General features: G+C 38.0%; 2 protein-coding genes across 2 annotated transcripts in view; both read right to left on the bottom strand.

The window, feature by feature from the left end:
- LOC105380852 (dopamine D2-like receptor) overlaps window positions 1–26,176 on the bottom strand; it is a 164,492-nt gene that overhangs the window by 37,943 nt on the left and 100,373 nt on the right. The window lies entirely within an intron of this gene.
- On the bottom strand, window positions 8,113–18,041 carry LOC125489893. The gene is made up of 6 exons (XM_048627450.1): window positions 17,780–18,041; window positions 12,250–12,952; window positions 11,698–11,900; window positions 10,409–10,604; window positions 9,688–10,269; window positions 8,113–8,435 (listed from the first exon to the last, which is right to left on the bottom strand). The coding sequence occupies exons 1-6, from the start codon at window positions 17,795–17,797 to the stop codon at window positions 8,179–8,181; spliced, it is 1,959 nt and encodes a 652-aa protein (XP_048483407.1). The 5' UTR covers window positions 17,798–18,041; the 3' UTR covers window positions 8,113–8,178.

The raw sequence follows: 26,176 nt of genomic DNA, 5'->3' as shown, positions 1-26,176 counted from the left end.
TTCTCTACCGTATTTTTGTGAGACGAGAGAGAGTAATTCACAATGAAAATAGTTTTCAAGGCAAATATTAACATTCCTGTTGGATTTTTTGTGTAAAGCCATGCCTGATTTTTCTTTTCATATAAATTATTTGTAGTATTCTTTTTTTTCTTTTTGTTTCTGTTTTTTATTGTTCAGTGTGTCAAATAAATGTTTCTTTCTTTCTTTCTTTCCAGAAATATCCGTTGTATTATGGCAAAGTCAATACCCATTTCAAGGGAAAACTAAACCCCATAAAATATTCGATACGTTATAGTCAAGTGAATAACCGTATCTCACCAAAATTCATACTGAAAACCGTATCCCACCTATAACAAAATCACCAGTACCCCTGTTATAATGAAAATCATAGTGAAAACAGTTTTTTTAAGTCATAACAAAACGCAAGAAAGATTTGCTACTGTATATTCAAGTCAATACCCTACCGAAACCGAAATTCATACTGAAAACTAATCCGACCTGAAATAAAATCATCGGTACCCCTTTAATAAAGACATTCATAGTGAAAACAGTTTTTAAGGCGTAACAAAACGCAAGAAAGATTTGCTACGATATGTTCAAGTCATACCCTGCTGAAACCGAACCAAAAGCATCAAAGCCCCGCGCGGCTGCTTGCATTGCATTGTATCCCACCTAAAACAAAAATCATCAGTACGCCTGTTATAGTGAAAATCATAGTGAAAACAGTTTTAAGGCGTAACAAAACGCAAGAAAGATTTGCTACGATAATATGTTCAAGTCAATACCCTGCTGAAACCGAAATTCATACTGAAAACTGTTTCCCACGTCAAACAAAATCGTCAGTAACCCTATAATTAAAAAAAATCATAGTGAACACAGTTTTTAAGGCATAACAAAACGCAAGAAAGATTTGCTACGGTATATTCAAGTCAATACCTTGCTGAAACTGAAATTCATACTGAAAACTGTCTCCCACCTAAACCAAAAGCATCAAAGCACCGCGCGGCTGCTTGCAGCCCGCGCCACAACGCGACCTCTAGTTATAATATATAAAGCTGGATTACCACTCACTGACTGATTGACATAGTAGTTCTCCCAGAAGGAGTCATTTTTTGATATAAAAATGTTTTAGGGATATGTACAGGGTGCTCCGGTGAGTAGAGAAAAACCTCGACATATTAAAAAAAGTTGTAAAAAAAAAAAATTTTTTTTGTTCCTCCATTTTGGTGACCATACATTTTTTTATATTTCGAGGGTGTATTAAGAATGTCTGATAGATTATAAAAAAAATATAAAAAAATAAAAAAACAAAATGGCGGCCGAGTTGCAGTGAAGCAAAGTTTAGGGCGTGTCAGACCCGACTTGAGGTGAATTGATCTCCCGGAAGGGGGGGAGGTGGGGGGATGGTGTTTTTTGTAAACGGTGGGGCACATGATGAAATTTAAGGGAAAATTCCAAAAAATGATTTTTTTTTTAATTGCGGGGGGAGGGGAGATTTTTTTATAAAAACGTGTTTTTTCGGGGATTTTCAAAGCATTTTTTTATTGTGTTGGGGGCATTTGACAAGTTTGACTTGTATGGAGCGGTTGTGTAGTTTGATGAGTAGAGTTGCTATGTGAAAAAAATTTCCCCATTTTTAGGGTAAATTTCGAGATTTTCCCCAAAAACATGAAAAGTAGAAATGGCCACTTTTGATTTTAAAATTTGATGCAGTTTTGTCGGAAAGACCCGTACTAATGACATTTGACCATTTTTATTACTTTCGACTGGCAACCCTGGGCGATAGGCGAGATTATATTTTTTCGGATTTTTTTACGTCGACCCAACTTGAGGTGAATTGATCTCCCAGAAGGGAGGCAGGTGGGGTGATGATTTTTTTTGGACACGGTCTGTTGTATGGTGCAGTTTATGGGAAAATTCCGAAAAGTTGAAAAAACAAAATGGCGGACTGCTTTGGCGGCCATTTTGTAAAAGTGACTTTTTTTCGCGATTTTTGATTGGTTTTTTCACATGTTTAGAGTGGTTGGGGAGATTTGTCTTGTATGGCGCATTTGTGTGGTCTGTTGGGTAGACTATACCAGCTAAATAAAAATTCCCGATTTTTAGGGAAAATTTTGAGATTTTCCCCAAAAACCTGAAAAATAGAAATAACCGTTTTGGATTTTAAAAAATCATGCAGTTTAGTCAGAAAGGCTCATACTAATGACATTTGACTATTTTTATTACTTTCGGCTGGCAACCCTGAGAAATACGGGAGATTATATTTTTGAAAAAGTTCGACGTCGATTCAAGTTGAGGTGAATTGATCTCCCAGAAGGGGGGAAGGTGGGGTGATGTTTTTCTTTGTAAATGGTTGGATATATGGTGAAATTCATGGGAAAATTCCGAAAACTGCAAAAATCAAAATGGCGGATGAAGTGGCAGCCATTTTGTAAAAGAGAAATTTTACATGTTTTAAGGCTATTTCACCTGTATTGAGTGGTCTGACAGTTTTGACTTGTAGAGCGCGTTTGTGTAGGTGAATGCATTTAGTTTTCTTATGAAATAAAAACTCCCCATTTTTAGGGAAAAAAACAAAATTTCCCTAAAAACATGAGAAATTATACATAAATATGCAATTTTATCGTTTTGTGATGGTCTGAGGGGATTCGAATGTATGGCGCGTTTGTGTAGTTAAATGCATAGATTTTTAATTAATAATAAAAACTCCCCACTTATAGGAAAAAAAAAACAAAATTTCCCTAAAAACATGGGAAAATTTACATAAATATGCAATTTTAGCACTTTGAGATGGTCTGAGGGGTTTTGAATGTATAGCGTGTTTGTGCAGTTAAATGCATACCATTTTAATTTAAAATAAAAACTCCCCACTTATGGGGAAAAAAATCAAAATTTCCCTAAAAACGTAGAAAAGATTACCAACATTGGCAATTTCACCCCGTTGAAGTGGTCAGACAGATTTATGGTATATGGCGCATTTGTGTAGATAAATACAAACAATAATTATTTAAAATGAAAACTCCCCACTTGTAGGGAAAAAAATCAAAATTTCCCTAAAAACGTAGAAAAAATTACCAACATTTGCAATTTGACCCCTTTGAAGTGGTCACACAGATTTGTGGTATATGGCGCATTTGTGAAGATAAATACAAAGAATTTTTTTTTAAATAAAAACTCCCCACTTATAGAGGAAAAAATATTTTCCCTAAAAATATACAAAATGTAAATCAACTTCACCACAGTGTAAGTGCCGAGCGCAACGAGGCCATAGTCCTTCTACAAGCTATACCAAAATAAAACCAGCCGAGCGCAGCGGGGCATCCGACAAGTAACCCTGCCATAAAGAAAATAAATCCGAGCGAAGCGAGGCACTACTAGGGCATGCAATACCGCAATACCGGTATTGCGTAATACCGGGATCCCGGACAAATCCACGCTTTTTTCAATACCGGTATTGAAAGTTAATACCGGTATTGAAGTAATACCGGAATCGGACATTTTTTAGGCTATAAATCAAGCGATTAAGATATAGTTAGCCCTGTGCTCCCATATACTATGAAAGTCCACTTGTTTTAAACCGTTACATGCCGTTTTTGGCCTTTGGAAACCTACTTGTTGTCCATGCGTTCTAAAATTTTAACTCTAATACTCAATTCTCGTAAAAAATATTACATTATACAGAATTTGATTGCTTTTTCTTGTTTTATTTTGCCCTATACGACCTTAAAACAAAATATATGCCATTTATAACAAGGAAGTCTTATACCGGTATTAATACCGGGATCCCGGTATTGAGTTCTAATACCGGAACTCAATACCAGTATTGAAAATATTACCGGTATTGCATGCCCTAGGCACTACGTATCATAATTATTAATATTAATAAAGAAAAACTACGGGAAAGGTCCCGTTTAAGAAGTGGAAAGCCGAGCGAAGCGAGGTAAAACAACCTAGACCTCAATCCAAAACCTAGAGAGCCGAGCGGAGCGAGGCAAAACTACTGAAATCAACAACCGAAAACCCGAAGAGCCGAGCGAATCGAGGCTAAAGCGCAATAAACAGAAAATGCCTATGTTACTGCAAAGCCGAGCGAAGCGAGGTAAAACGATCAAAACTATCATTCCGAAACCTAGAGAGGAGCCGAGCGAAGCGAGGCTTAACTTCTTTAATTACCAACTGCCTATTTAACTGGAGAGCCGAGCGCAGCGAGGCAAAACAATCCAAGCCATCATACCACAAACTTTGGAGAGCCGAGCGCAGCGAGGCAAAACATTTCAAAACATTATACCACAACGACTAAAGAGCCGAGCGCAGCGAGGCAATACAACTTCAGTATACACTTATCGTAAAAATATAAGGGCCGAACGAAGCGAGGCAAAACCATTTAACTTACCAAAACCCAAACCCTGAAGGGCCGAGCGAAGCGAGGCAAAAATACTCAAACCCTCATCAACAAAACTAATCTGAAAGCTGAATGTGGCAAATAATACTAAATAATCCAATATTTGTATACAAAAGATATCGCCTCGATACTAGGTAAAGTTCATCAAAAAAAAAGTTCATATACGTAGGTAGTTTCTCTACTAAAAAACTCAGGAGTATAAGTGAAAAATCGAGACGCTAGAAAAACGCGCGAATGGCGGTGACTCAGATTTATAAGGTGTTATATTATTATTAAAGAAGCGAACGTTTTTTGAAAGAAAATCATAAGCAGTTAAAGCCAGTATTTCTTCAATATGATTTAAATATTAATGCGAAGAAAAACGCTAGAAAGAGTACGGGAAAGGTCCCGTTATTGTAAAGCTGACCGATACTTATACTGAAAAAAACAGTTTTTAAAATAAAAGCAAAAGCAACAATACCCACGTGATAACGAAATTCATACGGAAAATACAGTTTTGAAGGCAAAACTTAACACAAGAAAGATTTGCTACAGTATGTTCAAGTCAATACCCTGCTAAAACCGAAATTCATACTGAAAACTGTGCCCCCCCCTGAAAAAAATCATCAGAACCCCTTTTATAACAACCATACAGAAAACAGTTTTTAATCCAAAACAAAACACAGCAAAGAATTGCTACGGTTTGTTCAAGTCAATACCCTGCTGAAACCAAAATTTATACTAAAAACTGTAATCACACCTGAAACAAAATCATCAGTACCCCTTTAATAAAGAAATTCATAGTGAAAACCTTTTTTAAGGCCTACAAAATGCAAGATAGATTTGCTACGGTATGTTAAAGTTAATACCCTACTGAAACCGAATTTCATACTGTAAACTGTATTCCACCTAAAACAAAATCATCAGTACCCCCTTAGTAAAGAAATTCATAGTGAAAACAGCTTTGATGGCATAACGAAACGCAAGATGGATTTGCTACGGTATGGTCAAGTCAATACGCTGCTGAAACCGAAATTCATACTGAAAACTAATCCCACCTAAAATAAAATCATCAGTACCCCTTTAATAAAGACATTCATAGTGAAAACAGTTTTTAAGGCGTAACAAAACGCAAGAAAGATTTGCTACGATATGTTCAAGTCAATACCCTGCTGAAACCGAACCAAAAGCATCAAAGCCCCGCGCGGCTGCTTGCAGCCCGCGCCACAACGCGACCTCTAGTATTGGTTATAAGATTGCTGATTTTTCAATGGTTAGATAAAAGTTATCTGGGGAATAATTTTGATGCTGTCGCGTCAGTATGTTTGTATAAGAAAATAATAAATAAATAATAATAAATATGTGGAGACATCTCACACACGGCCACCCGACCCCAAGCTAGGCAGAACCTGTGTTATGGGTGTCGGACAGCTGATATATCTACACAAATACATAGATAGATAGATACTAAATATAAATATCAACACCAAAGACCCGAGTACAAATATCTGTCTTTAAACAAATATCTGCCCCAGCCGGGAATCGAACCCGGGACCTTCGGCATAGCAGTCAGGGCCACTAACCACTACGCCATTCGACCGTCTTAATGACAGTAACAATTTTATTTTTTAGATAACATTTATCTAACTATAGAAAAATCAGTTCTTATAGTAACTAAGCAAGAAGTATCTTGCAGCTATTTAGATACTTCTTATAAATAGCTGCAAAGCACATCTAAACTCCGATCCCCATGGAACCATGAAGAGAAGGAATACTGCGGGTATCTCACAACCCGCTCTGCGTTATCCCGGATCCGATCATCCGATCGCCGCCAACGCTCGCATTGCGGAAAATATACGGCAAAAACACACCAGGAGGGTCACTCTATATTGCGAAAAACGAAGTTACAGTAAACGTGTTCAGAAGGGCTAGTACGGGGCGCATTTTAGACGTGACAAAAGTTTTGCATCGCTGTCAGTCAAATCGCGCAGCCTCAAGAGTGAGCGCGACGGAGAACTTTTGTCACGTCTTATTAGCATCCTGTGCTTCAGGGCCTGGAGTGGAGGCCGCGACTAGGCAAACGTAGTGTGGGACGCTAACCGGCTAGATGGGGTGACGACTTGCGAAAGATGGCTGGTTATTTATGATTGGATGCGGAAAGCTAAAGATCGCACCCAGTGGCGTGCTTTGGGACTTTTGGGAGAGGCCTACGTCCAGCAGTGGACTGCTATAGACTAATGATGAATGATGAAATTCCGGAGCGCTGCTACGCGAACCACGACTCGGTTTCGTTGTATTAAACGTGCCGATTGCACGACAGCGTCAGTATAGAATAACCCTCCACCAACATGCACTGCAGATTTATAAAGATACCACACTACGTGCTCTTACGATGAACAGATAGATTTTATACTTTGTTGTGTTTTTATTCTGGTTGGATTATGGTTGTACCTATGTTACTTAGTTTTTACTCTGAAAGAAAAGTGGTATCGTCTTTTCCCGCAGTAATTAGACATGATAACAATGGCATAATTATTTATGTAGGTAATGAATATTGTTACTCTCTTATTCATAGAAAAGTCATAGAACGTTTTAGCTATTGAACTTTTTTTGATCCTAACTAATAAATATTATAAATGCGAAAGTATAACTGTGTCTGTCTCTGTTACTCTTTCACGCCAAAAGTACTGAACGGATTTGAATGAAATTTGGTGTACAGATGGTCTAGACCATGGGAAAGAACATATGGTACTTTTTATCCCGGAATTCCCACGGGAAAACTTTTTAAGGCGAAGCGAAGCTCGCGGGAACAGCTAGTATCCTATAAAAGTATAAAGTATAAACCTTAGTGAGATTACTGCAGACCATGTGATAAGAAGGCCCCCACGGCTTGCTGTACGAATCCCAGTGAAGTGCAAAATATGATCAATGCCTCGAAGCGGATGACTAGTTCCGCCCGGCAGCAACAGATGGCGCTGGCGGCGACGAGACAAATCGTGCTAGTGATTGATAATGATTTATTGCACAAATCAACTCCGAGATTCATTATATCACACGCCATTGATTTGCGCCGCTCCGCTGTACGAATTATGAGTCAGATCGATGTATTCATTAGTGACTTTTGTATTGTGATCATTAATTTCCGCTATAGAAATGAGATTTTCAGGACCTGTTCATGGAAATGACAACATTAGGTACCTTTATGTACTTACCTACTTCAATCAACGGAACCGATTTAGACGTTATGGATAAGGAGCGTTACTGATTGTTTGTTAGTGAGGTTAGTATACAATAAGTGAGTATACTATTTAACCTATTCAATGCTACTATACTTAATTTTATACTGTACTACTACTAACTACTAACCTATAAAATATAATATTTATAGGGAATAATATCTATCATGTACAACAATTTCTATTGTAAAGAACGGTAGAAGTCTACATCATCAACGTAGGAAGGGAACTTTCTGACTAACTCTGTGAAACTTATAATTTTTACAGTAATTTCGCCTCCAAAAGACACCAGAAAGGCTAATCAAATATCAATTTATTCGTTGTATTACATTATACTTACATAAATAATTAATACCTACAAAATTAACATAAAAATAAATCTACTTACTGTTTTATCTATTTAATAATGTATCTTACCATCATTTTACAATTAATTATATAGTTTTATTTATTATAACCTGATTTAAAGAAAATTAAAATTAAATTAAATTAACTATTTACACGACACAAACCAATCAAAACTCCACTGCCTTTTTCTCCATAACAATATAACTCCTAATTCTAAAACGACTGATTGGCAGCGCCATCTGCCGGCATTTCCTTCAACAAGCTGTGTTGCTCGGCGGACATTGACCCGCGCAGGCGCGCCACCCCCCCGCTGCGGGGGAGCGGGGGGCGCCCGCGCAGCCGCCCCGAGTACTTGTGCCGCTTGTGGTTCAGCGGACTCAACTCGTTGTCGGACAGGTCGTCGGATTTCCTCTTGCAGCCGGACGAGGAGCGCGACTCGTTTGGTGGACGCGTCAGAGGGGTTGTTGTTGCTGGAAAAAAAAGTGGTTTGGTTATAGGGTTGACGGGTCTATTAATAGAGGTTCTCAGGTGATTATTCTCATTATGGCTGTGTAGATAAGCCTAGCGCACCAGAGGCAGTTAGCGACTAGCAACTAATTTGAGTGTTTAATCCTGATATCATCAATAGTCTTTCTCTCCGGCAAGATAAGAAGACGGAATAAGAGAGAGTTGCTAAGCAGTAGTGGCTTGTTTGGTGATTTAGGAATCTTTTAATGGAATATATGGTAAAATGTGTAGGTAAATCTTCTTCTTCTCCTTTCAACTTCTGAATTATACGGGTACCAAAGTATCAGTATTTTAATTTTAGTTAGACAAAGAGCCTTGGAATGGAAAAGGTAATTAAGATGAAGTTCAGTTGTTGTAAAGTTCAAGAAAGCCTAATTTTGGATTTGCCAATAAATAATGAAGGGAAAGTTGCCGACTGGGATCCTCAACACTTACAGAAGTTCCGATACCGCATTTAGGCCAAGCAATATTACAAGTTTCAAGTTTACTGAAAATGTTTACCGCAGATCCGGTTTCATCAAAACAACCAAATTCAAAGCGTAACAAAAAATATCAGTTTTACGACTTAAATTTAATCAAATCGTTGACAAGTCTGCAAAGAAATTTTCCGTCTCTAAACAAAACGTTAAATCCTCTCTGTAAAAATGTAGGCAATAACGTCAAGACGACAAAAAGGTGGAAAAGGTAACATTGAAATGAAATTATGAAATCTTTCTTTGAGAACAATTATTCGCGCCGCTTATGACATGAATGAAATTGCAGTAGTGCAGTGTCTCTTTCTGCTTTGAAAGGGCATTTCACAGGCAGTTAGAATTTCATTACACTGTCTTTTTATGCCACTGGACCCGCGCCAGATAACAAGCAATATTAAAGCCAGTAGCAGAGGGATCTTTGGGACATCGCCAACGTGTTAAGACAGATTAGTGAATTAATTAATTGACGTATACCTACATCAAACTTAATTGTGCTCAAATTGTAAAATAAATATAAACAATGCAAAATTAATTTAACTTGAATTCCCTTAATTACATTAGAGTACGCACAAAGAGTTGGAAATTAATCTTGTGTCTTAAATATCCGGCACGAAATATTTCTGAAAACAAACTCACTCAAACAACAGCAACGGTCAAAGGTCAACATTCCCAGTGTTATTACGGTACTTAAACTGAATATTATTAGACAAATTCTAGACATAGCTGCAGACCCAACACTTACCTAAGCTCATGCCTTGCTCCCCCCAGAACACATTCTTGACAGCCCTCGCCACTGATGACCAAATATTTTCCTTATTTGCGTCGTAAGCCTCAACAATTTCGTTGCAATTCTCCCCTTCGCCGGGTATTTTTCTGAGGACGGCCTTTCGTTTCGTGATAACGAATTTGAATTGTATTTCCGTTTCTTCCTCATTGGCGCGGAGGGCGGACGAGAGGCAATTTTGCAGAGAGCCGGCGATGTTCGTGGTGAGCGCCGAGATGGCCGTCTGCAGCGGCTGGCTGGGGACAGGCGAGTCCACGCACGTCCTGAATAATTCATTTGATTCTTTCTCCGTCACTGAACTGACGGCCGGACTGTCTACAGACTCTTTAAAGTTGATCGCCCGCGCCGGTATATTGGCGTGTTCGCCGACAGGGGGCGTGGACTCCTGTTCCCGGTCTCTGTTGCTATTGACAGGAGTCCGGGCTAAAGTTATTCCCTGGTTTTCGAAGCGGTTAATGAGGGCTTGGAACCGCGGGTTGAAGCAATATCTGCCCGGCTTCTGCGGACCCGGGGTCAGCATCCGCTTGGGTTTGCGGAAAACTGGAAATAAACAATATGTCCATTATTAATAGATCTCCAATATAATTGCTGAATGATTGAGTAAATTGCCAGTGACAGGAAATATACTAATCGATTACTCATATTCATAGCCAAGAACTAATTACTCGTAAACACTAACCTCTCTTAACCTTGTTTTCCTGGTGAAACACGGTGTCGTCGGCGAACTTGACCCGTTTGCTCTTGACGGAGCCATCAGTATTGTTGGAGTCCTGGAAGGTGACCTGCTTCTCGGAGCTGTCCTGGCTGCCGAGGCGCAGGCGGCTCGCGGTCACTATTATGCTCTTCAGCTTTGGTTGCGACTCCGATTTTGATGGCTGTTGGATTACGTTAAGTTAATAATACAAGTTTTATATTAAATTTATGTATCAAGTATATCTAATTAAATATGCAAGGTTGATTAAACTATAAGTACTAATACTACTAATACAGGGTGGAATTTTATCAGACAAATAAATTAAGTGTTTTAATTTAAAAAGCATTGGACACTTCACCATGTAAAGCTTAAGTTAACTTTGTTGGAGATGGTTTGGAATGCGTTATGAGGTAGAAGTTTGGGCCGCATAGAAAATATCACAGATAAATTATTAACTGTTAATAATACATTAATACTGAATATTTATTAAGCACTTCAAAGTTATAATGGTTTCAATGTGGATGTTACTTCTGACTTTAATAAGGTAAACCATCGTAATTTCTTGAAATTCATCTCTTGAGAGTAGCAAAGCTTTCAAGCGGAGCATAATAAACTATAATAATGAACAAACAAGTACGGTAAAAGTTTAATGCGCCAAGATACGAGAAATTTAAGCAAAATATTAAAAGAAACTGCATTGTAAACACAAACTTTATACTCTGTCCTGTGGGGGCAGGACAATGTGTAATGGCTACAAGTCATGTTATTGTTTGAATTATGAGGACTTGTTATTTATTCTTATCAACGAAATTAAATAGGAGCTCATAATTATTTTGTAAAAAGTAATTAAAATGTTATTACTAAAATATGCTAAAACAGCAGAGCTTTACGTCTTTGTTACTTTGATATTACTAAATATAATATATAATTATGCCTTTATACATTAGGCCTTTGCGTTGGAAAAAAACATTTAGAAATGATAGATATCTTAAGAAAAAATTCATCACTGTTTAATTACATAGCAATGAAGTATTTTGTACGTATTTAACATTGCTTTAATTATAAGTTAGTAAGCAGGTATATAAGCATTTTAAATATGCCGATCGAACCATCACCACCACCAACACCAAAAGAACCCAGCTGCCGCTACACGGTTTCGTTATCGACGTAGATGAACCTCACTTTATCACGATCTACCATAAATCTGGCCCAGTAAAGAGATTATCGACGTCAATAACAAACCCGTACAACAGCAATAAATCTCAAAAACTCACATCACAGCTGCTCTGCGCCGGGCTCTCCCCTGTGGTGCCCTCGATCTCGCTGAGCGGCGAGTCGGCGCCCTGCTCGGGGAACATGGCCCAGGCGCCGGCGGCCGGGTGCGTCGGCGTGCTGGTGGTCACCGCCTGCGCCAGCTTCAGGCAGCGGTCCGGCAGGTGGGACGTCGGGGTCGTCATGCCTTTGGACGGTTGGGCTGCTGAAAGGTTTTATTAAGGGTTTCAAGTGGATGATAGAGTACAGGTACGAAAACAGCAGGGCTAGCATGGGATGCTAGATGCGCACGGAAAGACGTGACAAAAGTTTTGGATCGCGCTCACTCACATGACGCGGTTTCGAGAGCGAGTGTGATTAACAACTTTTGTCACTTTTTCACGTGCGCGTCATACGTCTCCAAAAGATCGATGCACGGCGAGGTTCGTAATATTTACAGCTCATCACAGGTTAGGATTGCTCTTATGCATGATTGGCTCCTACATACGGTTAATCGCGGGCAAGGATCTTCTTTGCGTACTGCTTGTTTATCATATCAGTTAAAGTATACTTACTGAGACCATCTTCCTTTCGGACAGGAGTTGTTTTGCTACCAACTGGTGAATCATCTAAATCTTTTTCTATTTTGCATTCTTCTTCTTTCTCATATTCCTCTATTACTCTTTGCCGCATCAAATTTATAAATTTCTTAGCATGAGGAGTCGCGGCCCTTTGTTTTTTTAGTTTCGGTGTTTTAGGAGCCATTTTAGGATGTGGGGTATGCATGTTGGCCGTTGGTTTCGGGCTATCATACTCTGAATCTTCACTGGATTCATAATCTACCAAAGTTTTCTTTCGCACAATTGGTGTTATAACTGCAGTTCTATTATTTTTGTTAACAGATATGATAGCCTCTATGTTTTCATTATCGTTAATAGCTATAGTTTTTTCGTAGATAGAATCAAATCTTGCTTCAATTTCTGTTGGATCTTTTCTCACTTGAGGTTGGTCTATCAGTTCGGTGATGCTCTGACACTTATCTATGTTGATGAGATCTTCCATGTTTGTGAACAGTTGCTGGCACTTCCTGCACTGGAGAGGTAAATGTTTTTCTGTGATGTGTTTGATGAAATCCTTGTTGTCCAAGTGTTCTGGCCTGCAGAGGTACCGTTGTCCTCGGCAGAGGCAGCAGTCGTACTTGAGACCATGGGTCTCCTCCTCGTGCTTCCAGCGACAACTTGCGCAGCAGAATGTGTAGTGACAGATTATGCAACGAGCCTAAAAGCAAGCAAATTTAATTATTTAGCTAAAGGGGTACTAAAAATAAAGTCTAAACACTTTGAGGTACAATTATTATCTACGAGCATACCATAAAACAATCACAAGAAAACCTTTCATGTAGACAGAACAAAGAAGCATTTTCGTACAACAGGGAATACGAGTAGTTATCAGAATGTAATACTGTAACAGTCAACAACTAATTAAGCTCCTAATAAGACAAGACATTGACCATTGGCAGAGCGACGGCAGATACGTCATCATCTGTCAAGTGAAATGTTCAAATTAATTGTCAGCATTAGGCGGGGTCCACCAATCATGTAGCGGCAATTACCGCGCTGCCTAAATAGGTCAACAAGTCAATTACTGGGCGAATGCAAATAAACCTGTGTCGGGCAGTGCGCGGACTTCAATCTAAGGCTGTGTCCCCAGTAGGCCAACTGTTCGCTGCCAACTGCTGAGTATGCGGTAGGTTGGTATTTTAATTGCTCACAATTTAAAGCGTTACTTGTGCCTTGTAGGTAAAAGTTCAAATCTGGATGTGTACTTTAACGGACGGTTTGCATATGTCATAGGCATCTGGTTTAATCTCCTGTTTGATTGAACCACTAGCCCGTTCATTGGATGGCGCTATTCAGTTGTATGACTAAAGGACAACTCGTCAAGTCGTTGATTGTAACGTTCGACGTGTTGACTGAACGTCATTTAGCGAAGTCGTTGAATGGGATATAGTATAGTAACTTTGTAATGTCTGGTTAGGGTGAACATGACCAGACAAGAGTCAACAAAAAGACTCTGTTACAAAGCTCTTATCTCACAAATTAACTAAACAATAACAATAAACTTAGGGGCCGTCCATTAATCACGTGAGGTCGTTTTTCTCTTTTTTTGACCCCCCCCTCCCCCCTGGTGATATTTGGTGAGGTTTGGGACCACACCCCCCTCCCCCCCCCCTGGATCACGTGTATTTTTTTCAAGTGTATGTAAAGGCTATTTTTGACTAGAAAAAATATAGGTCATACTTACTACAAATCGTTAAAATTTTTGAGCCGTACAAAATTTCGGTTCAGAAATACCTACCGATTAGACAAAATTAGACAAAACATTAATACACGTGATGTCTAACGAGACCCCCCCTCCCCCCTCGTGATGTTTCGTGAGGTTTTCCGTACCCCCTCCCCCCCCCTTTTGAGCCTCACGTGATTAATGGACGGCCCCTTACCTTCATATTGTTGTTAATAATTATCCAGTTTCGCCACAATTTTTTCTTTGAATCTATCCGCCGGCGGCGTAATAATAGTTAAATCCATGTTGTCACACTATTTTAACACAAATAACGCTAATTTATTTGCAAAAAAACTAACAATATAGATGCTTTTTGTGTCAGCTGTTAGCTGTTAGACGCCATATTTGTTTTGTTCACCACCTGACTGATTTTAATTCAGCTAACTAGTTGGACGTTTTTTGACGCTTGTACAATCAACGTTCGGCCTAGTCATACAATTGAGTAGCGCCATCCAATGAACGGACTAGTGGTTCAATCAAAAAGGCAATTAAACCAGATGCCTGCGGCACATACACCAGGACGACGGGTCCTCGACCCTGCCTCCAATTTATCCAAAGTGGGTTAGAGCATAACCATAACCAGGGATTATTGCTTGACCTTTGACGCATCTGTAAATAATTTTATATGGAGATTACGTATAATTGATCAACCTTTCCCTGGTTACGATCTAACCGACTATGAAGAAATTGGAGCAAGTCTGAAAATCAATCAGGACTTCAGGTTTCCACACCCTGTATATATTATGATTCTGCCTAAAATGACACAGAATTGGTGTAACCTCACTGCCCCAGTTTTGCACAGATATGATCCAAGATCACATTAGTTAGGCGGAGGCGATGTCGACGACTTAGATTTGAATCTGTGCCGAATCAGCCCGTCCCTTTTATGTACTACAACTCGCACCTAATATGCAAGTTAATTGGATCCTTTCGTACCTACTACATTTATGTATAATATGTATAATTGAGGTAAATGTACGACTTAAGATAATTAAAAGGTACTACTTAATGAATAAATGATGGTTTTGTATATTTATAAACAGATTTCTTTCGTCTACCTACACCAGACCAAGTAAATGTGACTTTACCTAGTATGGTAGGTATACCGAAATTTGGTAGAATGTGAAGTGTTTTCTACTAGGAGGTACGTCTGTGGAGGCTGTGGGCGCAGGCTTCAACTCAGCGGACGTGCGCGACTTAAGGCGTGTTACACTACTTGACAGATAATTAGGTACACAAGAGCTATGTAATTCAAAAGCAATTAATATGAAATATAAATTAACAGGGCTATACTGTTATTTCACCGAAAAGGTTGGCCTATGATGCAGGTATATTCGAGTTCCGTAGCTTTCAATCAACCAACAACCTTCTTGGACTAGCGCCAACAATCGTCATTCTACTGGTTCTACTGTATAGCAGCGTGCTATAACTACAACTAAAATAAACAGTACCTACCTACCTATCAATAAAGCGTGAATGGACTTCATAGGTATTTATTTATATTAGAGGTATAAAGTGTGAATTTTAGGTTATGAAGCTGACTTCAAAATTGCATAACTGGTCTAACTTTAAGAAATAATGTGACTATACTATTAGTAAGTAAGTATATTTTTTAAACAAACGAGTATATTTACTGCGTTGCAATTTGTCCTAACAATGACCCATCTCACTCTGTTTTTTTATTTTAGCTATTACATTGCTCTATAAATTTAAGCAACAAAAATACAGAATTGACGTGCTGTTTAAAGTGCCCTGATTTCCTGTCCGGCCACTGTACGGGACACTCACGGGGCGGGTAATGCCGCGGGTACACGCTTTCGCTTTTTGCCGTCGCCATCCCGCTCAAGGGTAGCCCTAATGCCGCTGACGTGCCGCCACCGGACCTTGGACTCTCATACTTACGTAAATAAGTTTATAATGCTTCTGTGTGATGTTTTGGGGATTCGCTAAATAGTTTTGTGTGAGATACCTATATGAGTTTAGTATGGACTAGGTATAAAGGAAAACTACATCATTGTTTGAGCATTTTTAAATCGGTACTGCCGATCAAAAGATATGAGCTCATTTGGGATACCTAGGTACTTACCTACTTATTTATACTTTATTAGGTAAGGTAAGTTATACGCTTTAAATCGAAATGAGAGGTCTAACCTAGATGATTATTGATATGAGTAAGAAGTACTTATGTACAATTATTGATATATTCTCCAATAGATTACCACAATTTAAATCAAAAATATTAAAATTTATAAAAAAGTTCATAATTTATCAGCAAAATTAACAACACACATAACTTAAAACTTAGTTCTTAGGTATAGTAAGTTTTGGCAAATGTTGTAAATACATATAACTGGTACAAGTACTAGAATAAGACCTATGTAACTATATTTTACGAATGATTTGTATTGTGTAATGTTTGTATTCCTTAACCAATAAATAAAATAAAATAAAATTTTATACTTGGATGTACTCAATACTCAATACTCAATCTTTTATTGCATCCATAAGTAAGTTTTACAGGTGTTAAATACATTAAATTAAGAACTATATGGACCCTGTCGGGCACAGCAAATTAAAACTAATATAAAGGGTTAATTATAACTAATGTAAACCAGCTGCTGTGATTTTTAGCAAGAATAATGATCACATAAGTGCTTACATAGCGTAAGTTAGTAGCAGTCTACAACCAAAAGGGCAGGACATCATACTAAACTTTTACACAACAATATAACAACAAGGATTTTTCAACAGCACTACAACTTAACTACTACTCCACTACGTGCGTGAAGCATCAGTAGAAACCCTCAAAAACTGTCTGAGTCTATTCTCCTCCTTAAAACAGTCTCTAACAATACGCAAACTGTCATTTTTATTTAGACCTCAAACATACGCAACGTTTTCGAGGGCCCGTTAAAAACGCTTACATGACCTAATATATAATAATTTCATTTAGAAGTAGATGTTCGGCAGTCAACGCTTTAAATATAGATAATACACCTTTTTATTAGTGTTTGTTAAATTTAAAATGTTGAGAACTGGATGATTTGAATTTATTTGCTATGCACTGGCGGGCGCTGCGTTTTATGTAACATTTCTGAGACCTTAATGGGATTTAATCCAGTTTCACGGTTACATAATGGTCGCACAACTGTGTTTGTGACATGAGAATCCAAGCTCTGACTCCACCGGCCTTGTCGCCTTGTGGTCCTAATAGGATGAACTCTCTCAGGCGAAAAGACTAATTAGCATCCCTAATTGGGGTGCCTGTGTGTGCGTGCTATGATAGGTCATGAGATGTTTTGATAGGCACCAAGCTAATTATACTGAAATGGTATACATTTAACAGCATTTGAGGCTTAAGTACGAATGGTTTTTAGAAGGCGGTAAGAAAAGAACATTATATTTTTATGGTGATAAATAAATTTGATGTAAAGTATGGGGTACAGCCTACAGTAGTTTGACATCGACACAGGTATAATACCTGATGAATAATGGAGATAAAACCTGATAAATGTTGGAGAATTCTGCCAAATATGATCATGCTCATGGCCTATGCTATGCCTACGCTAAGGATATGTATTTGAAACAAGTACCTAGTACCTACCTATTTATTTGTAACTTATCTTACCTATTTAATGTACTAGATACTATTCACACATATTGCAAAAACAGTAAGTAGTATTTGTGTATAAAAAATAAAGAATTTAAACGTCTCAAAAAATTACGTTCTTATTAATAAATATCAAACAAAAATCCACTTACCTCAACGGGGCATTTCATTGTGCTTCACGAAAATAGCATTTCCAAGTCAAATTTCGTCCCTGCCACTTTCACAAACACACAAGGATAAAAAAAACCACGTGTTTTCGTAAAATACTCGACGGTTACCGAGGTATTATTGGACTCAATTCAATTCTTGCAACAACAAAAGGTATCGGAGAATTCTAAATCATATTTGTAACTCCATCTCATTGAATCGACTGAGCTATATTTTTTTATATTTTTACCGTGCAGCGGGCGCGCTGTTTATTTTGTGTGACTACCTCCAGTTAAAATATATTTTTCATCATTCGCCCTCCTATAGGAGGTCACAAAAGTTGCATGCGTGTTTTCATGCCCGGGGAAAATACCTTTCTTGCATCTAAAATGCTATTGATGATGATTAATTTTAAGCTAATGCATTCTTAGACCAATCATTTTTATAATTACCTTGTAATGAAGATGACGGAATGTTTTAATGTAAGTATTTTAATACTTTTTTACGTTCAGTTACATTAGTTACGGGTAATATACTTACATACTAAATTATAGTTAACCCAACTAATTAAACTAAACGTGTAATCCTCACAACACAACACCGACACATTAGTTTAAAAACCGACCACTCCGCGTTTCCCGGGCGCGTCTGTCGCCGGCGTTGTGCCGAAATCCGGGAAAGATCCGGAAATTGCCGCCGCAACAGGTCCCCGGAACCCGCGGCCCGGGCGGCGGCGGCGGCGGGAAGCGGCGTGCATTTGGCGCTAAATAAAATGCAATGCCCCGGACATGATGTTTGCGGGTTCACTCGGTGAATCGCGCCGCAAGAAAGGATAAGTTTGTTGGAAATGTCAGGTTTATTTGTTAATTTGTTTCGGTAACTTTGTTTATTCACGTTCACGGTGAGATTATTATAAAGGAATTTTATTGTAAGCGTGGAATATTATAAAGAAAATATTACAGAGTTAGAGACATGTTCTGCAATAGAATACCTATTTACGCGATGTGTGCTTGTGTGTGTTTCAGTTACACCACGTCAGGTGGTGTAGGTAAGTACTATAGTATTATAATATTGTCAAATTTAGCTAGTAAGTACTACCTACACCTTTAGGTAAAACGTTTTAAGCTATTACGGTCAAAACGATTATCATAAAACAGTCCTTTTAAATACGTACCTACGTCTATAAACAACGAACCAACTTGAATGCACCTCGACCCAACATGTAACAAACAAACGTAACTACTAATCTCCACTAAAGACGTAACAAGTTGACACTAGCGCCCCCACCCGTTGGCGCCCCCACCGTGCCGCCCCCTAGCGGAGCAGATTACGGCGCTGTTAGCTCCTAGACACGGCCTATGTGCCGTCCTCAACACGTATTTACTTTACACTGTGGCTGTTAAAGTCTCGGGCGATTTAAAACTTAGCTGTGCCAAGGAACAAAATGTATCAGAAAGAAACCTATGTCTTATTACAGTTAAATTGTAATAAGTACCTCTATCTGTACCTACTTCAGACAAAAAATAAAGTGTTCAACTTATTATACGTTTACTGTTTTGATTACCAAACATTAAGAAGGTACAGATCAGGTTGAGATAAAGTACATTTCACCAGGATAACTTAATTTTAGTTTTTCTACTACAATCTTTCTGATTATCTTAATGAATTATAATTATTACTAGTCCTTAGCAGCCCATCGCGTATCTCATGGCCGCCCCCACATGTAGCGGTGCACAGCAAATACCCGCATAACCGCCCCCCCCCGCCCCGGGACGGCCGTCCCTGGACTCCCTGGTCACGGTACTTTAGCAAGTATTATCTGCATGCTTGCGTATACTGTCTACAGTAGTGGACAACTGGACACACCAAGTGCTTGCTGATGTTGCCGTATTTACTTTGAAAAAGAATGATAGGTGGGTAGATGAATGTTTAGGTAGGTGAAACATTCTGTGTGAGCAAGATACATGTGTTTCACTGTACCTAATTGGTTAAATGTTTGTTCGTTTAAGTTTGACTTAGAACGGATGTGATTTCGGTGAATTGGTATTCGGTCAGTGACATTTGGACACTTACGGTGGACTCTGTAGAAGTCTTGAAGCTTACGGGTAGGCTGTTTTAGAGCATGGAATTCATGGAGATTGAAGACTGGAGTTGTTATGTTTAACCTACATAAGGTTATACATATTTATATAGTATAATAATACTATGAACTTACGAACAGTACAATGATCTTCTGTGCTGTTGATACATACCTGAAATAAAGAAAAGAAATTATCATTAATATTTATTACTTAAATATTTTTTTCATTAGGTAATATCTAATTGGAGTGCACCATAGACCAAGGATTTGAGGGGCCCAAGCTACGATAAAACTGTATTTCCTCATGTTTAAATGAGACCATCAGCCCGTCAGCACACGAGCGTAGGTGCACGGAACCCAAAAAACAAAAATTCCAGCGCTGTCCAATCAAATGGAGCTTCATTTTAACTTGTCATCTGATTCGGCCATCAGTCTTTCGATATTGCATACGTCACTTCACAGCGTCACACAACGGCAATATCGAATGTCGAATATTCGCCGACATTCAATAACCATTATTTGTGCGAAAGAGGGGAATAAAATTGTTTATTAGCACCGCGGGACGCATTGGCGGGATTCCGCCGGCCGCGTTGAGTTCTCGTATAATTGATAGTTGTCAACTGACTTGTTTATTGTTGTAAATGTGTAAATGGCGGTTGGAGTGATAAATTCATAATCAAAAAGCATTTTTTGCTGGCTAAAATGGAATGTGATCTACTTTAATGCTTTTTGCTAGTTTTCCGTAGTAAATGACAGCGTTTCAGTGTATTATTTTACTAGTCCCTGACGAAAGATGTTATACTATGTACTATTTATAAGTTATGAGTTAAACATGTCTGTATGTGTATCTGTTTATGGCGGTGTAACTCCCAAACGACTCAACCGAAACAGCTTATTTGTTTAGTTATAATATCTAACGTCCATGTCCATCTTTCTACACCCTTAAAAGTTAGACGTAACTTTGTTTGAAATTATTTGATTTTCCGCCCGGGTGAAGTTAGTTCCAACATTAATCCACATTACAAGTGGCGCTAGTGCTCAATTAGCTTCGACTCGAGCATGTGAAATTCGGATATAAACGAGATAATTTTCGAGCTCAGCCAAATGGGGCTTGTTCCGATTTAACGTGTATAAACATCTAATTAAGCAGTAGCGTTGTAAATTTTGATTACATTGTAAGATTATTGATAATAGTATTATAAGTATATCTACAGTAAAAGTGGCGTTTTACCTGATGCTAATGTTAACTGCTACACAATAGCAATTAACATTACATAATCAGCGTCGCTCGCCTGTCAAGCATGTGTCAGATCCAAACAAGTTACGTCTGCTTTGACAAACGAGCGTGGATTTTTTATTCCTAATGGTCGGTGGTAGTAACCCCACTGTTGTATGGTAGCAAACTATGGGATGCAGTGGTCAATGTATACTAATTACAACTCAACTCATCGCGTCGTTGCCAATAACTACAAATTGTAAGCGGAACCGTGTTTAGAAACCATTATTGAAATTTTAATTACAGCAGAGGATGTCAGAGCTCGTCCACACCGGCCTCTCATGAATATGGACTAATGTATTCAGCATAAACAGGTTTGGGCAATGAACCACTGGGATAGGAAAGCCTTCGTATTTGTCGATCGAATTTGCCACTAAAGTTCGCTTTGAGAATTAACTAGTGTTACCGGAAAGAAATATGTTTGAAATCGATTTTGGAATCCTAAAATGATAATTATAGGTAGGTACAGTAAGGGGCAGAGAAACCTATTAACCCTTCTCAGAAGCATTGTTACTATGAGAGGGGGGTCAGGTTTCTCTGCACCTGACCGTACGGTGCATCATTCAGCATTTAGAATATACCTAGGTACCTACTAACATTATGTTAGCCCTGTATAGTAATCAAATCTCCGTAAACAAACCTTTTTAGCAAAATCCACGCCCCATAATAATTATAAACCACAATTTTATTTCATAACGAAACGAGATGAAACACTGGGGCTAAGCGCAATTATGTCGGCGGAGTAATATTCTTTCTGTTGTTAATTCAACAATATTAAAACAACTGTGACTGGCAAAAAGGGGCTACATAAGTTTAACGTACACATTAATGCTTGGCTATTCGTATTTGCCAAAACTGCCATGTGTGGTCATTATATTCGCCAAAGTTATCGGCGTATTTACTTATAAGTTGACCTATTTGACAAATATAGCCAATTAGAAGTTTTGCCAAATATATGCAAATACAGATGAAGGCAAGTGGGGTAGCAGTAGCAGCTGAACACATAAATAATGTATGTTGTATGATTGTATGTCTATCTACGCCCACTTATTGAGAGTCGTACGTCAAGTCGCGCGCCTTAGACTCGCGCGCCACGCCAGTTGGCATCTTCTGTTTTTTTACATCGTCAACTCGCGTGCCCATGTAAAGTACGGTCAGATTCAAACGAATTGAAACTAAAAAACATAATTAAATATTGTCTCCCTGGCTGATTAGCATAAGAAGGTACCGACTAGACAGTCGCCATTAAAGTAGATGCTTTGATGTCGGGATAAAGTTAAAATAAAGCCTATGTTGGAAGTGCGGAATGAGGCAAAAGGGGATGTGACCTATGACGCATGATACCCAAGTTTGCTATCTCTCTCATCCCGTGCGCAAATTTTACATGTCGCATTTTACATACAGATATGTCCTTCCAGTTTTTGTTGCAAAACGCGGTTTAAAGGGTTAAAACGTCATTGTTTTAGTGACGTCGTTTTAGTGATACTCCCAAAAAACAAATACATGTATGTATTTGCTTTGTGGATACTCCTAATGCGAAGCAGAGATGTACAGTGCATTATTTACAGTCTACGGTACAGTGCAAAAATATTAAAATGTGTCAGTTTTTACTGATTATGATGTATTGTGGGGGTAAGCCTATAATAAATTAACTTTTCTATATTACCATGTCTACTTTGCCGTAATATAAACACAGTGTTACGTTTTCGTTGTGTTACCGATATATTAAATATCGAAAATTTATAACGAATTTCGTTTATTTCATTGGTCAAAGAGACAGGCCTAACTGTAACAATCACTTCCAGGAAGTTCATCGCAAGCAGGTCCATCTAGTAATCAAACTGCACATGAAATCATTACACACCAGCGAGGAAAGTCGGTACTGATTCGTGCAGGTTATAAATATAACAAAGACCGGACAAATAAAAATGGTTCTTTTGTTTGGAGGTGTTCGAAGAGAACAGTTTGCCAAGCGAGATTAATTACTGATTTTATTTTAAAGTAAATTCCTATAAAATACCCTATACATTTTAAGTAGTTACCTTAAGCATAATAAATTATAACTTTTGTGGCTGACTCTACATATTTTCACAGTCGAGCGAGTTGACGACAAAAAAAGTAGGTAAATACGGGTGGGGCAACTCGCGCGTGGCGCGCGAGTCTAAGGCGCGCGACTTGACGAACGACTCCTTATTGAGATGGTTGGATGGATATGAATGTGTGAAAAAAAACACGAATTTATAAGCGGCGGAGTTCTAAGGACATCTATCCATTTTGGTAATATTTCTCGTTTTCATTGCTCACTTTCACCTGGTAATTAATACTTTAATTAAACATGTAATTAACGTTGTATCCTACCTAAGTATGTTCAACTAACGTGTTTTATTGCCTTTGATAAGTGTAATTAAGTAATTTTGGGATATATTATGATGGATGTTTCTAGTAGGTAGGTAGGCCTATATATAGCTTTAAGTATAATACAGGGTGTAAAAGTGATGCTCCCGAAAACTTGAAAACCGTATTCTACTACGCATCTCACTAACAATTAACCTTCTTAAAGAATGTCCATACATAATTGCGTAAATGTATTATTTGTTAATCTTCTGTACAAAGTTTAATACCTATTATGGAATGCAGCTATACATAATTATATGTTACTTAATAGAATATGCGGATACAATGTAACAAACAAAAAAGGAGCTTCTTATTAGATTCCAAGCATGCCTGACCTTTATTAATATGTACCTACCTACTTATAACATTACCAATTGAATTGATAATTTTACCTTACTTTGCTTAGAATATTATTATAAGTATGCTTAATTGAATTCACAGTTTAACTTAATGGAAAAAACATAGAAAAACGCACTTGTATATTATGTAACTAATTTTTTTAACTTAAAAATTTCGATGTAATTTTTGTAGTTAGGTAGCTACAGGATACACTTCTAAAACTAGAATACTTCTTTCAGCCAGCGCAATATTCTCACAGAAAACGACCTACATTTAAAAACACTTCGTGACTTAGTGACATAAAAATTCCATCGACATTTGAAAGCAATTGCGATATAAAAGCTTCCTTCTTGAATGCTCCTTTTAAGATCTTAGGCCGTTTCTACTAAATAATTATCGCTCTATAAAGTTACGGAATGATGTGAATGTGATTTCATAACCAATACCAAAAAAAATATCACTCATTCCCATTGAATCATTACTTGTTTATATTTTTAAAGTAAAGGAATGCATTCATTTATTAAAATGAACTTAATTTAAGTTAATGTGAAAGTAGTTTCCTCTTCCTGCTCCCGACTTACCTTTCCACCCTGTATGTATCCTGCATCCCTCTTTTCTATTATATTATTACTTTTAACGATCGACTAACGTCACAATAATCTCAGATAGTTACCATAAAAAAATATTTTATATTTATATTTATTGATCTTTATTTAAGTTGATAATTGTCTCCTTGCTACATTAAATTTATAGTCGATTAGTAGGTGGATAACACTCAAGTAATTCAATTGAAAGGTTATTTAGCAGAATGGGGCGTGGAGTCCAAGGCATTTGCCAGGTCCGCTCTCAGCAATCAAACTGCTCGTTCGACTGGAACTAATCCAACAGCTCGAAGATTTTTTGACACGATTATCGATCGATGTCAGGTTGACCATAATTATGGTCATGTTTCAGGACTAAGACTCCACTGTATAAATTGTTATTTGTGTTATTTTTAGTCAATAAAGTAGTATTTTATTCTATTCTAAGTGCCAATTTCTCCATAGTCGGTTAGATCGTAACCAGGGAAAGGTTAATCAATTATACGTCATCTCCATATTAAATTCTTAACAGATGTGTCAAAAGTCATAGAAATAATCGCTGGTTGTGCTCTAACGATGGCGAAATTGGCACTAAACCTTGCTGCATTTAGATATCCTGCTACCGTACCACCACCGACACATTAGCACTTAGGGCCAGTTTTTTGATCCCTAGTTAACTCAGCCATTGGTCAAAAATGGCTACCATTAGTTAAAAACCAATAAAAATCGTATGCAGCTGTCATGTTTGACAAGTGACTTGACTAATGGTTAAAGTTGACCACGGATCAAGAAACTCGGCCTTAATAATCCTTAAGCCGCGTCGCTCGCCTGTCAAACATTGTTAATTGAAAAATTTCGGCGGTGGTTCAACTGAACCTTCCTATGTTTAGATATCCTGCTATTGATTTAACCTCGCTCTAGGATAAGAAAAAAATCCGCATTCTTTCTGAAACAAATGCTTTTACTAAAAGAGACATCAGGCACAAAAGTTTAAGTTGGGTATGTATGTTAGATCCAGTAATCGAATTTGAAAAATGACTTACAAAAAACCACTAAAATGTAAGAAATAATTTAAGGTTTACACAAATTATACTCGTATGTGACAGTACAAATATACCTAAGCAGGAACTGTTCTTTTTTGATGTTGGTGCGGTGACAAAGTAATCTAAAGAAATATGGCACCAACTTAGTTGCTATATACCGTTGAGGAGTTCCCCTTACTGCCTTCCGTTTCCATCATCAGATCAGCTCAAGGTCAACATCATATTTTTTTTGTTATAAGAACTAAATTTACGTTCTTAATTTAATATGTGCGCAAAATGGAAATTCATACCCTGTTTTTACCCCTTTTATCCACCCTTGGGGGTGAGATAAAATTCTGAAAAAAATGGGACCACCTGGGAGCTCAACCCAATACAACAAAAAAAGAATTTTCAAAATCAGCAATCGGTTCATAAACGGCGGAGTAATCGGTGAACATACATAAAAAATATATAAAAAAAAAGATACCGACGAGTTGAGAACCTCCTCCTTTTTTTGAAGTCGGTTAAAAATAAAATGTATGAGGGCCGAATTAATTGAAAGGGCTCGAATCAAGTGGACCCGGACACCCGACATGGTCACCCCAATTTCAGTTCAATACGGATCTGGGGGGTCACTCTATATAATTAAAAACTAAATTTCGGATTGCTGCTGCGCGATCCACGACCTTATCTCGTTATAGTAAACGCGC

Source organism: Plutella xylostella, chromosome 18 (genome assembly GCF_932276165.1).
Source record: "Plutella xylostella chromosome 18, ilPluXylo3.1, whole genome shotgun sequence".
NCBI classification, from domain to species: Eukaryota; Metazoa; Arthropoda; class Insecta; order Lepidoptera; family Plutellidae; genus Plutella; species Plutella xylostella.
Note: the sequence above shows the minus strand (reverse complement) of the source record. Positions and strands in the feature narration are given on the sequence as shown.

What these genes read in the sequence shown, in the direction of transcription:
- LOC125489893 (XM_048627450.1), bottom strand. An exon ending in CCGAAAGGAAGATGGTCTCA is followed by an intron (nt 11,901 to 12,249) that starts GTAAGTATACTT and finishes AAAACCTTTCAG; the next exon opens with CAGCCCAACCGTCCAAAGGC. An exon ending in CGGCGCAGAGCAGCTGTGAT is followed by an intron (nt 10,605 to 11,697) that starts GTGAGTTTTTGA and finishes GTAATCCAACAG; the next exon opens with CCATCAAAATCGGAGTCGCA.